General features: G+C 36.8%; 1 protein-coding gene and 2 long non-coding RNA genes across 3 annotated transcripts in view; 2 read left to right on the forward strand and 1 right to left on the reverse strand.

The window, feature by feature from the left end:
• The window catches only part of LOC133527369 (uncharacterized), a 274,455-nt gene that overhangs the window by 39,166 nt on the left and 221,163 nt on the right, over window positions 1–14,126 (forward strand). The window lies entirely within an intron of this gene.
• Window positions 1–14,126, forward strand: part of LOC133527362 (ceramide transfer protein) — a 56,505-nt gene that overhangs the window by 5,893 nt on the left and 36,486 nt on the right. The window contains exons 4-6 of the mRNA XM_061864323.1: window positions 1,274–1,444; window positions 2,744–2,894; window positions 3,555–3,615. Of these exons, the coding sequence (XP_061720307.1) occupies window positions 1,274–1,444; window positions 2,744–2,894; window positions 3,555–3,615 (383 nt within the window). The remainder of the gene's footprint in view (window positions 1–1,273; window positions 1,445–2,743; window positions 2,895–3,554; window positions 3,616–14,126) is intronic.
• LOC133527366 (uncharacterized) lies at window positions 8,593–9,656 on the reverse strand. Its single transcript, XR_009800875.1, has 2 exons — window positions 9,353–9,656; window positions 8,593–9,253 (listed from the first exon to the last, which is right to left on the reverse strand). It is a non-coding gene; the product is annotated as an uncharacterized LOC133527366 (long non-coding RNA).

Here is a 14,126-nt window from a genome sequence, read left to right on the forward strand (position 1 = left end):
CTACGTAGGAGTCTGTTATATCAACCTCATTGATATGACTTTGAGATAACACAGGAAAATGTTCTGTGGCCTGCGAATAATCAACAATTATTTATTTTTAGATTTGCAATCATGCTTTTGTAAACCAGAACTTATACAGGATATGAGTTGGACTGTTCGTACTTTAGGATATGTGCATACTTCGTTTGTAACCTCCTTTAGGAAATTTTACATGATTATACACTTTTTAAAGTCTATATGAATATTAAAAAGAAATATTGTGTACCTTTATACGTTACATTTATGACATTGCACGCCCTTATAAGTATGAATCATCAGCACTTTTATTATTTATATGATTGTAAAAATATTTTAATAAATGTTTAGCAAACAACAAAATCATTGGTGACCTTTATAAACCGTTCTCACTCATATTATAAATACGAAATTAACTCTGTCTACGAGTCTGCCCGATTGCCGGTTTCGTATTCACGGCAATAATTTTAGTTAAATGTGGCTTGTATACGAAATGACAGAAATAATCACTGGCGGGTAGAGACGTGGGCGGAACCATAACATAGGCACAGCTAGTATTATCATATATATAAAGTGGCCTTTATATCAGTTGCCTATATTTTATTTAACCTTCACAAGCATCATGAACAGGTACTTTTTTTCCTTTTAAATTATTATTGTTAACCAGTACTGTATTGTGGTTTGAAATCTACAAATAACTATATGTGATTTATATTGAGACAGGGCAAAAGGGACGCAATTTTTTTATTTAAAAAAATAATGTACACTTTACACATGTAGGCTAATGAAGAAAAAAAAAAACGTAACGAAGCGAGAGTTCGAGTATCATTACCTATACAATAATATGTAGGCATGTATAACATGCGCATTAGCGTCACAATGCTAATACATAGTTATCTATTAGGTTTTCCTCTGCTTAAATACCTTCTAACCATTTAAGATTTATGAAAACGTGATCACAAATTTAAGTACCTAAGTATAAACAAAAGATACGATTTTTAAGTTATTTGAAGTCGCACGTATGAATATCAGAACATTTCCTGTAGGAAACGATTGTGATTGTGATAGGGGAATGCAGCGTCCATGAAGTTCAGGGAGCCATATTTGGTTATTGGCACGAAATTTCAACGTTAAGTTCAAGTTAGGCTACAAGTTGGTAGACCCTCCGACGTGCACTATTTGAAAAGCACACAAGATCTATTAGAAATTCGAAGATATAATATAGCAAATTTGTTAACAAATTACTTTTACTTCGCAGGACGCACTTCTCGCCGGCTGGCCGAAAAGATAGCCGAACTGGACACATACGGCGAACTGCTTTCAAAACAGTCGACACAGCTGCAGCAGTACTTTGACATGTGCGTGGCCAAGCTGCCGGAGATCGGAGACGACGTCACCGAGGCTATTGACGCTGTTGAGTTGGCTGATGGTAAATGTTGTCACAGACATTATTATATTGTTTACTACCTATGGAATGGAACAGTCTACAAAACTATAGCAGTAATTTGACTAGTTGCGGAAAGTTCTCGGAAAAATTCGATTCCCATAAAAAAGTATGACAGATTTCCGAAATATTTCGCAATTTGGTAAACTTTCCAATGGCATATTAGTAACTTGGATATGTGCGTGGTCAAGCTATCGGTACGGTAAATATTGTCATAGACCCTATATCCTCCTGAGTCCCAGAGGCCTTTATAAAGGACAAATTCCAAAAAAATATTTTTAACTTTCACTAAACAAGACATGGTTCCAAATTAAAAACAAAACATCGTATCGTATCTGGGATCCAGGAGGCTAATATTTACAAGATTCTTCAGTTGCCTAAAATGCGGTCGCAAATGCCGATCCCGCATTGGCTTATGCTGCTTAAATCATCAGTCTGTCAAGATGTTAAAGGCCTCATTATGGTGATAAACATTGGAAGATAATGTATTGCCTCACTTTATATTTTTAGTTCAATTTATTTCCAAACAACACTCCTGTTTACTTGGTAATTATTTAACACTTTAACCGCCAAAGATATCAAGCGCGGCCACAGCCCAATATCAACCGTCGTGTATTCCGACATGGTTCACGTTGACGCATTCAAAGGGTTCATGTGTCGCTAAGCCAGATTATTGCCGTTTAGTAGTCAGAATATTGATGCTAGGTACTAAAAGCGTTAAACGATATTGCAGTGTCCTCGTGTCCTCGTTTGACATATTGGTGTTAATGGATCGTAAATTTACGCCGAGTAAGGAATATAAATATTATTGATTTCTGAGTTCTTCTGTACTTAAGTCAGCTATATATTGTCTGTCAGTTGTTAAACAGTGTAGCTAGTTGTCGAATAATATAAGCCGTAGAAATCTTCGCTAAAATGATTTCCATATTTTCCTCTTGCTTAGGTCTCCGGAGTCATATGTCTACCGCGAGAAAGTTAGTGCTCCATAATCGGCACCGAATGCGCTACCCTATACCTAAATGATTCTATAATTATTTCCTACTTAGCAAAATCGTCTGGTAACTTTTTGATTAAAAGTAATTTCAAAATTTTAGCTTATGCAGACTTAAGAGTTTGTCCACCACGATTATACCACTTACCTTAAGATACGCGTATTGCAAATGCGCGCCTACCTACAGCCCGCCATCTAAATTCCATCAAAAAATTGTTAACTTGTACTAAGATGCCCCGTTTAAATGTCGTTAATGTAACTCGTAATAAGATGTTTCCCTATTATCTATGCAGGTAACCCGCTAAGCCTGCACGCAGGCGAAGTCCGCGCGACAAGCACGTCGTTCAAAGCGACGGTTACCGCGACGCTGAGCACGCTGCAGCACTGCGCCGCGCTCATGCGCCGCCGCGAGCGCCAGGCGCGCCAGGCCGAGGAGCTGTACATGTGAGTGTACACCAGGGGCCCACTTCTCGAACGTATGAGTCTAATATTATTAGTGTGTTGCCATAGTAACCCATACAATGCGACAGTTCGTGGACTAATATTATCATATTAGTATAATACCGTTCGAGAAATTGGCCCCAGGGTTGCGATTCTTGACCGTAGTGTTAAGAGACCATTCGGAAAAAGTTTTGATTAAGAACCTTTGCCCTAAGGGCAAGAGAAGAAAACTGCGAATTTGTAAATTGTAGCTTTATAAAATGCGAACCATTACGTCGTGCAAGGCGAATGAAGGGCACCTTTGACTTCGTAAACTGTTGGCTATGCGCGGTTGGAAAACAAAACGATGTTCGAGCTCGATACAGCAAAAATGTGAACTTCGTAGGCCTAAAGGGGTCCACTGATTAACAGTCCGCCGGACGGTATCGGCCTGACAGTTGTTCGGAACTGTCAACTTTTTGTTCTGACAGGCCGATACCGTTCGGCGGACTGTTAATCAGTGGGCCCCTTTATATAACCGCCAGCTGCCGCACATATAATCATAGGTACTTTAATAAAACGACTTCTTTATTTATAGGTTTTGTGATGTTAAAATATTTATGGTTGATATTAAATATATTAATGTCGTTGAACACAAAAACACAAACCTTCTTGTCGTTGCAGGGCATTGAAGAACCAACTGACAGAAGCGAGGTTGGCGTCAAAACCAGGGCCTGATCACGAGGTAAGTCACGTTCATCCGTAAACGGATGCCTAAACCATCTCTCCTAAATAGGACAACTGTCTCCTAACTCGCACCTCATGCTTTGCCAGATCGTTTTCTTGCCGTAGAAGCTAGATCATTATGGTTCCCGTGTATCACGTGATATAATTACGCATATTGTATCTTGCCTCTGGAGTACTAATGGCAACACAAACCAAAGAGTTATTGATTGTAGTTGATAAAAAGTAAAAAAATATATATATACCATAGTTGGACAGCTGTGGCTTGTTTGACTGCTTTGGTGGTATCCTTGGACCGTCAAACGTCAAGTTTTAATAGAGTTAGCATACAGTTATCGCTAAATTACGTAGCCATACAGCGACATCGCCATCAACTGTCAAATTCGAAACACGAAATTGTTTTACACTTGACTAATTAATCTTAACTAATCCTGCACCAAACTAGCTGTCTCTGTTTAGCCCAATGGTTGACTGGTAGAGAATGCCTTAAGGCGTACGTCCGCCATTTGTACTCTTTAAATTGTGCAATAAAGTTTAAATAAATAATTTTATACAATCAATAATTAAAGCTTATTGGTGAACCTTATGCATTTGCAATGAGATTTACGATTGCAGAAAAATGGTATGTACTTTAGCAATTTCCGTTTTTAGGGTTACGTACCCTTTGGGTCAAACGGGACCCTATTACTGAGACTTCGCTGTCCGTCCGTCTGTCACCAGGCTGTATCTCATGAACCATGATAGCTAGACAGTTGAAATTTTCACACATGATGTATTTCTGTTGCCGCTATAACAACAAATACTAAAAACAGAATAAAATAAATATTTAAGGGGGGCTCCCATACAACAAACATATTTTTTTGCCGTTTTTATAAATAATGGTACGGAACCCTTCGTGCGCGAGTCCGACTCGCACGTGGCCGGTTTTTTATATCGTATAAGGACTCCTAATAATTCTAAATAAATTCTGAATGAGAGACTAAATTATAACTACAGAAAAAGTAACCTGCGGTTAACCATTTTCCATCATGCCACAAGGTTTAAGAATGTTTCTAGACGTGTAAATTTGTCTACCTACTTCAATAGGTACTGATGATAACAAATACGAACGTTTCCGAGAAAATACGATGGCAAATGATTGTTCACTACATCTGTACATTCTGTACCCACGACACCCATATGAACGGGCAAGTTGGGTTCATAATTTTGTAGATGCCATAGAATCTAGGTTTGATTTAAAATTGTATGTTGTTGTGTTATAGCAGGTTTGCAGGGTCAAAATAGGTCTGCATAAATTAATGACGCGTGTCATAGTTTACCTATATTGTTTTATTGTCTTTCTTCACCAGTTCTCAAACTTTTCTGAAGAAACGAAGGAAAAATACCAGAACCTCAAAATGAACCTCACGATACTTAACGATGTAAGAAGATTTTTTACTCTTTTTATGTTAAATGTGCAGCGATAAATGTAAAGTAGTACGTTGAAAATACTTTGTACAGTTTGTACAAAAGGTACTCTTAGAATGTACAAAAGAAAAATATAAATATGTGTAACTACGTACAAGTAGACAAAACTTGTTTTTAACTGCCTGGTACAATATGAAACAATGCAACAATACCAATAGTTAATTATTATGTGAAATGTAGTGGAGTGTTGTTATTACGTAGTATTCGTAATGATTAACTTTTAAATTAGTTTATTTATTAAATTACTGCCTGAAAAATAGTTTATATGGTTAAAGAAAGGAAAAGGACCTTTAAATGAAACTGGTATTTCTGAAAATAAATGTATTTATTTTCATGTTAGAGTTAGGCCAAGCTAACTTGGCAGCGATTGTGATAGCCCAGCCTGTGCAAGTGTTAAGTAAACGTTATTATTTCATAGAATTTTGACGTTTGCAATAACACATGCACTGCTTGGGCGGCTGAAATCGCTGCCAACTTATCGTGGTCTGTCTCTACTACGTTTTTGAACCATAAACAATTTGTTTTAATAGCCAAGTTGTAGACAAACCTCTGCTACAACGTCAATACATTTTTACACCAGGGCCATATCATACAAACATAACTATTAATATTAATTTATTTCATAAATGCACCTTAATAGAAGCGGAAATCTCTTTCTAATAAAGTCAATCAAAAAAGAGATTGGGGAGTATTACACAAGCGTTCTTCCTATATTCGAGTATAGTTTAATTGAGGCGGTTAGTAAGATATTATGGTCTGCTACGCACTTGTTGAAGGGTGGGCTGCATGGAGCTGATTTGTATTGTATAAATACATATACATATACATTTAAAAAATGCGTGAGTATCGTGGAACACTTGGTTGGAACGATTTTGAGTAACAAATACAAAATAGTGTTTTATACAATCGTGATATAATAGGGAGCTTTTTAGTCGAGTACCGTGTTTGGGCATCTCGCTGAGTTGCCCGTACCTTAACGAGATTGAAAAGCTTGATTATATCACTATTGTATACAATACTTTTTCTACGAGTCATCTAAAATAATACTTTTTTTTACTATAAAACCTTAATAATTAATGAAAATTGGTAAGTATCTCAGTAGATAAAAATATAGACATAAACGCCCGACTCCCGCCCCGCGCCTGTTTAGTCTTTTCTATGAGAGCGCGGCGGCACAATTTTTTTTATAGTTGACTACTGCGTATCGAAATGAATCTTATAGTTGATACATAGAAAGTACGCAATTATAGTTTGGTATACGAAATCTTAATTCAACCATTACGTAGTCAACGAGTAGAAAAAAAATGATTGAACGATTAACTCGTCAAATAATAATTATCGAATCTGCTTACAAAATTTCACAAATCAGTTCAGAAATGCGACATACAGGCAGGGAGAGCAACTAAACATAAGAAAATATTTTTGTACAAGCTGAAACTGATACGTTTAGCTTGAGCTTCATACTCGCTTATTCAATCAAAAATATGAAATTCAAGTGCAAAAAAAAAATCCAAAAATTAATATCTGCATACACGTCGAGGGATCGAAACCGGATCGCCGCTGTTATACCACCTGTTTCCAAGGGACTGTTTGCCAACTGCGCCACTGTAGGATTGACGTAAGTTCGTGAAATTAGGCTTTTTATTCTCGAGAAAGAATTTAAACACAAGAGGGCCGTGACGGAAAAAATCTTACACTTTTTTCACCTTCACCAATCGTTCGATAATGAACTTTGTTTAAAAAAAGTAATGTATAAACTAGTTTAGTCCCAAAATTCAGCTACTAGAAAATCACTGCGCAACTTTTTTACCAACCATCTAATATATTTAAGTGGTATACTAATACAAGATGATTCTTAAGTCGTGGACACTAACCACATTTTCCGATAAAGTTCCCTTAAGAGGAAAGGGGACGGCTACTTCTCCATACAAACGTAGTTCTCATTTTCCTGTCTGGATGTTGACATTATGGAAAATATTTTTGCATAATTTGATGTATATTAGCCATAGCTATGCCCTATGACTTTTTTTATATTTTTTGAAAAAATTATTTCATACAAATGTTAAATGAGCCTAAATCTTTTAATTATATAATTTGAAAAAATCAAACGTCCCCTACGTCCCATAGCTGTGGTTGATATACAACCAATTGTGTCAAAATATTTTCATTAATGTTAATATCCAGAAAGGAAAATGAGGACAACGTTTGTATGAAAAGGCGATTTCGCGCGGGATCTCCACATTCGTCTTAAACTAACGCGGAGCGCTAACTCAAATGACAATCAATTAGCTCCTTAATACTAATTCCAAAAAATGCCTCTAATCAACATTAATGGTCATCCTACTAGAGTCTGTGCGGAAAGAGAAGAGTCATGAAATGTAAGGGAACCCATACATTCTACGACTCTTTCTGCACAGACTCTACCTACCTAGACACGTTACTTAATTGCAATGTAAACAACGTAATGTGGATCATGAAATTTGTCATTGTCATAATTTTTTTTTTTAACGTTTTTAGCCAGCAAATTATACAAAGAGGTTGAAAATTGATTAATATGCTATGAGTCCGTGACAGTTCTATGTAACAAATGGGATAACCACAGAACTATATCGAGATAGAAGAGTCGACCGATTTGTAAGGGGACCGAGCGTGTAACATTTTACGAAAACACTTTGACGTCACGAGTGACATTTAGTGATGGGAAACATAAGCATATATGTCCAAGGCCGGCAAAATGTCCTACTTTGTCGCTTGCAATAAGGACGCTTTGACAGGTTAGTCGTATAACCATACAAGAAACTCTCGTCCTTACGGCAAGCGAAAATGGGAATATAGTCGATGCGGTCCCTAAATTTTAAATCTCGACCTTGGGCTCTAATGTACGTCCGAAATTAAGCTGAAGTAAGTAAGTAAATATTCTTTATTGTGCACCATACAGTTAAAAATAGACAGGAAATGGAAAAAAAAACACTTAAAAGTTAGGTAACAACAGGCGGTCTTATCGCTAAGAAGTTTTATTTTTTTCCTTTAGTTTCCTTATAACCGTGATGAAAAACGTTGATGTGTCACTGGCGGTACAGGAATAACGAATTCGAACATATTAAGTTTGTAATTCCCACTCTTTCGTAAATCTTGTTTACCGCCCTTAATTATATAATTATTAATACTATGTACCTACTATTGCTTTTCACTACGTATATTATGTAGGTAAATAATAAATAATAATATATAAATTGTAATAGGTGTGGGTGAGCTCTGGATATGGAGAAGATCTGATTCTATTATTGTTAAAGACCGTTTCCATAGAAGGAAACGTGTTTCTATGGAGTGATCCAGAACTCACCAAACTTCACTACTGAAAAGTTCACAAATACCTTCGGCTAACTACAATCATAGATAGGGTCGCGGTTCAGGCCACTATGGAGTGAGAATAGGTATCCAAAAATTTAAGGTAGGACGCCAGGATACTATCCTCATCAAGCGCATGACATATCCAAATGAAAATCCCAAATTTATTTAATATACACCTTTATTCCTTAAATATATATGACCCGCTACGGTCAACACGAGTTATTTATTAGTAAATAAGTAATACTAAATACTTCTTAGTGACACCACTATTTCTTGAAATTTACACTAAATACATCATAGACATCTCTGTGTCTACGGACAACAATATCAAAATTTGTCTTCCTAACATAACACTGTCTAAAGTAAAAGTTTTGCCCCAACCTCCGGGGATGTTTAGCAGTAAGCAATTGCTCACAGGGATTACAGGTTACCTGTTCAGCGTAAAGGGTCCATATTTAACTAAAGGTATCTCATAAAAGTCTTAACTTCACGGACACTGCCAAGAAGAACGCTGCCACCGGATGGCACAGCCTTAGAGTAACCAGGGTCCAGGAAAAACCAGGGTCCAGGAAAAACCAGGGTCCAGAAAAAACCCTAAGAACAAAGAAAATGTTCTAGGTTAAAAAATTATGTTTTAACACGTTTAGTTTTATAGAAAAATTATATTTTAAACTGAGGCACAGCGCGATTTAAATTACGGCAATGAAGCGATTAAATGACTTACCGGGGTTTATGCCGGGTCCATTATTTCCTATACCAACGACGGCGCCTGCAGACCGCGTGACAAAACGAAGAGGTGGTTGACGTTACATTAGGTTTTGCTGGAAAATCCACATAAAACACTATATTAACCCATTTGCGAAAGGACACACTACCTCCGCCTTTCCTTCTTTATATATTTAAAAAGTGTGGAAACTCACCAAGTTATGTTAAATTGAAGAGAAAAGATTAGCAGCCGCCATTTTAGGTAGGCTCTAAGACTCTAAATTATGCACATTTTGGGACGAGCTGTAACAAAATTACATTAACGATTACTAACTTGAATTTACCACAGTTTTAGGAAATAAAACCTTCAAGTAGGTTACATACCCCTAAGATTGATTGCCGAAAGATTTTCTAATATCCTTCACATCTTGAAGATCGATCGAACAATGATTTATCAAAATTCCAATCCGAGAAACCATAGACAAACTGATGAATGAAAACCTACCCATTCAATGGATACCTCGACTGACCGGTTTGACTCTCGGAATAGTTCGAAACATCAACAATAAAAAAAAATTACTCATTTTGGGAAGCTAATAAAACGGACTTTATTAATAATTGGAAATTATAAAAAGATAAAAGAACCACAAGTATATGTTTATTGCCGTACAACAAGTGTGACCGACCGTCTGTTACGGAACCATGGACAAAAAAAACCAAATGACATTGACAGCCGTCAGTGTCTACCGCTGAAATAAACAACTGCTCGGTTTTATCGAAATCATACTGTTAATACGTGGTATTTCTATGTTTTAAAATGTATTTCAATTGTGAAAGGTATATATCCCAACGCAAACAAAGTGCCTGTGTCCTAGCACAACGCAGGAACACGACATGGATGCGCAAAATGCAACGGAGTGAACGCACAGACTGACCTACCGCTCCGGTAAGTTTTGTCCACTCAATATAGCTAAAAGCGTATATGTAAAGTTGAAAATATCACTACAGGTCTCAGTCCTTGACTGACCAACTATGACATCCGTGTCGAAGACATTTCAACTACCAAATCTTACCAAAACAAACATACCATTTTCTAACCTATAAAGTACCTATATAATATGCTACTCAGCTGTTTATAACACTGGGTGGATACCCCAAAGTGTTACAGTTCATCTTTAGTTGGGTTAAAAAAAAAATTTTTTTTTCAAAAACAATTTTTTTTTTAATGCTATACGCCCAATAGGAAGTGAACACCTTAACCTACGAAACGTAAATAAGAAACCATAGATAATCTATAAAGAAAAACAAGTCTTACAACCAAAGTTATACCTATGACTTGGTGAATGATCAGTTCGACCAAGGAAATCTAACGACTAATTTTGGTTCGAACCTTCTTATTCCTAGTGCGCGCTTTCCTAAACCTAAAAGAAAACGTCAAAGACGGCAACGTTAACAAACTTTCCCTTTATTAAAGAAATTGCCTATCATCGACAGTAGTGGAAATATGTAACAAGCTGCATGCTCTAGCTATTACACAATTCCTAAAATTACAAACAAAAGTTCAGTTACAGTACAGTTTAGCGAGAACGTAGTCCCTTTTTCAATAATTAATAATATTTCACGTAATAGGCCCGTTTAGGGTTTATAAGTAAAGTAAGTTTCTGCAGTTTATTCAGATTATTTAAAGTTTTATGTCTTTATAAGGACACATGAAAGATTAATGTTGGTCCGTGTGCACCCGGTACCAATAAAAACAAAAACATGGAACAAATACCCAGTCTGATGAAAACCAGCTTGTGCCAGGCTGCATTCAGTTTAGTAGGTACGTTCAATATTTAGTATCACATAGGATATTTTCAAGTGTAAGTATCCAATTGGTGTTAAGACGAGTACCGCTAGGAAGACGGCTCGGCTTCACCAGGACGTACAATGTCTTTTATATGGAAGTTACCTAGAAGTTTTCCTTCTAAGGATTTTAAAGAGTATACAAGAGGACTCAATTTTTTATGAATGACACATTTGTCATAACGGGGCGCTAATTTAGCAGAAAAATGTTTTGCTGCATTTGACAATGGGAAACATCTTTTATAAACGATTTGTCCTTCTTCCAGTTCTACGTGACGCTTCCTCATGTTATAATACCTAGCGTTACGTTCATGGGAGGCAATCAACGAGTAACGCACTTTTTGAAATACAGTTTTGAGCTCTTTAAGTCTTTCAGAAAAAGCACCACTGGTATCTAATTCGAGCGCGTTTTGATCTATGGGACCTTCGCTATTATAAAGGGAACCATCTAGAATCATTTGACGACCATGTGTTAAGAAATACGGTGTGTTTTTAGTTACTTCGTGACGAGCTGTATTCAATGCACATTGTATTTCCGATACGTTCTTATCCCAGTTACGGTGATCAGAACGCACGTATGAGGCAATGGTTCTTACTAGTTCACGGTTCACTCGTTCCGTTTGATTCGTCTGAGGATGATACCTAGGGTTATAGAAAATATGAGGGACATCATATTTGGACATTAAGTCTCGAAAGTCTTTGGAAGTAAATTGAACACCATTGTCGCAGAATATATATTTAGGAACCCCATGTATAAGGAATATCCCTTTTTCCATACACTTAACAATAGCTTTAGCAGTTATGTTGCGTAGTGGAAACAAAGTCACATACTTACTGAAATAATCAGCACATACGAAGAGATACTGATTTCTCAGATAAGATGGAGGAAAGGGCCCAAGAATATCACAAGATATTGCTTCGCCTGGCGACGATATACGTCGTGGATTACCCATCAACCCAGGACGAGCTAAGTTAACAGGTTTATAAGTTTTACAAATTTCACAAGAGTCGACGTATTCCTTCACGTCCTGAAATAAAGTAGGCCAATAATATATGTCGGCTATTTTGGAATGAGTTTTACCCACGCCAAAATGACCTGCTGTAGGATCATCATGACACTTATTTAAGACTTCATTACGATGCTCATAAGGAAGTACCAGCTTCCAGTCAAATTGAGCTGTCAGACGATACTTATTCTTAGAGTAACGGAAGAGTTTATCATTTTCAATTTTAAAGTTGGGAAAGAGAGTAGGTTTTTCAGACACCCGTTTTATAAATAATTTCCCTAACAATACGAGATTCGTAAGGAGATTGAAAATCATCATCTGACCCAGACGACGCAGAAAAGCCTTGCTCATTCAACCGATCTAATAAAGAAGTAATTAATGTTTTCAACAGAAGTACCGCTTCGGTCTCCTGAGGTAACCGTGAAACACGACACAAAAGATATTTGCATCGCGAGGATAGTCTATCAATCGCCGACGCCGTTAAGTCTCCTTTCGCTTCTAAATCTATTTCCTCTACCTTACGTTGGCAGAGCTCCAATTCGGCAACTTCGTTACTTATTAACAAGTCCTGGCACTTCAAACTACCCTTTTTGGCTAAATCTGCAGTCTGTTTTAACGCATGACATAAGCTGGACCGACGCGATACAGGATTAACCGGAAGTCTGCGAATCGCCAGTTCATGTGCCATTTCGTCTTTATGTAAATGTATGATTTTACATCCCGCATTTAGGAAATCCATTTTTTAAGATTGATATTTAATATCAGAAGTAAGTCAGTGTCAGGTTTTGAATTGTAATATTTTAAAGTTAAGTTAAAACTTTATTAGATTTTAACCCTTTTAAAGTATTTTATAATAGTGAGAAAATTTCTCTTATGTAAGGCTAATTATTTAGCGTAGTATAGTTTTATTTATAAGTTGGTTAAATTTATAAGTTTAACCTCCAACTCAAGCAACAATTTAAAACAATAACTTGCAATCCCTTTTACATAAAATAACCTTAATACTAAAATAATGCAAAAATGTTTCACTTGGACATGTCATACTCCATAGGCCATACGTTGGGCATGCCACTGTAATAGGTGTGGGTGAGCTCTGGATATGGAGAAGATCTGATTCTATTATTGTTAAAGACCGTTTCCATAGAAGGAAACGTGTTTCTATGGAGTGATCCAGAACTCACCAAACTTCACTACTGAAAAGTTCACAAATACCTTCGGCTAACTACAATCATAGATAGGGTCGCGGTTCAGGCCACTATGGAGTGAGAATAGGTATCCAAAAATTTAAGGTAGGACGCCAGGATACTATCCTCATCAAGCGCATGACATATCCAAATGAAAATCCCAAATTTATTTAATATACACCTTTATTCCTTAAATATATATGACCCGCTACGGTCAACACGAGTTATTTATTAGTAAATAAGTAATACTAAATACTTCTTAGTGACACCACTATTTCTTGAAATTTACACTAAATACATCATAGACATCTCTGTGTCTACGGACAACAATATCAAAATTTGTCTTCCTAACATAACACTGTCTAAAGTAAAAGTTATGCCCCAACCTCCGGGGATGTTTAGCAGTAAGCAATTGCTCACAGGGATTACAGGTTACCTGTTCAGCGTAAAGGGTCCATATTTAACTAAAGGTATCTCATAAAAGTCTTAACTTCACGGACACTGCCAAGAAGAACGCTGCCACCGGATGGCACAGCCTTAGAGTAACCAGGGTCCAGGAAAAACCAGGGTCCAGGAAAAACCAGGGTCCAGAAAAAACCCTAAGAACAAAGAAAATGTTCTAGGTTAAAAAATTATGTTTTAACACGTTTAGTTTTATAGAAAAATTATATTTTAAACTGAGGCACAGCGCGATTTAAATTACGGCAATGAAGCGATTAAATGACTTACCGGGGTTTATGCCGGGTCCATTATTTCCTATACCAACGACGGCGCCTGCAGACCGCGTGACAAAACGAAGAGGTGGTTGACGTTACATTAGGTTTTGCTGGAAAATCCACATAAAACACTATATTAACCCATTTGCGAAAGGACACACTACCTCCGCCTTTCCTTCTTTATATATTTAAAAAGTGTGGAAACTCACCAAGTTATGTTAAATTGAAGAGAAAAGA

Source organism: Cydia pomonella, chromosome 18 (assembly GCF_033807575.1).
Source record: "Cydia pomonella isolate Wapato2018A chromosome 18, ilCydPomo1, whole genome shotgun sequence".
Lineage (NCBI taxonomy): Eukaryota > Metazoa > Arthropoda > Insecta > Lepidoptera > Tortricidae > Cydia > Cydia pomonella.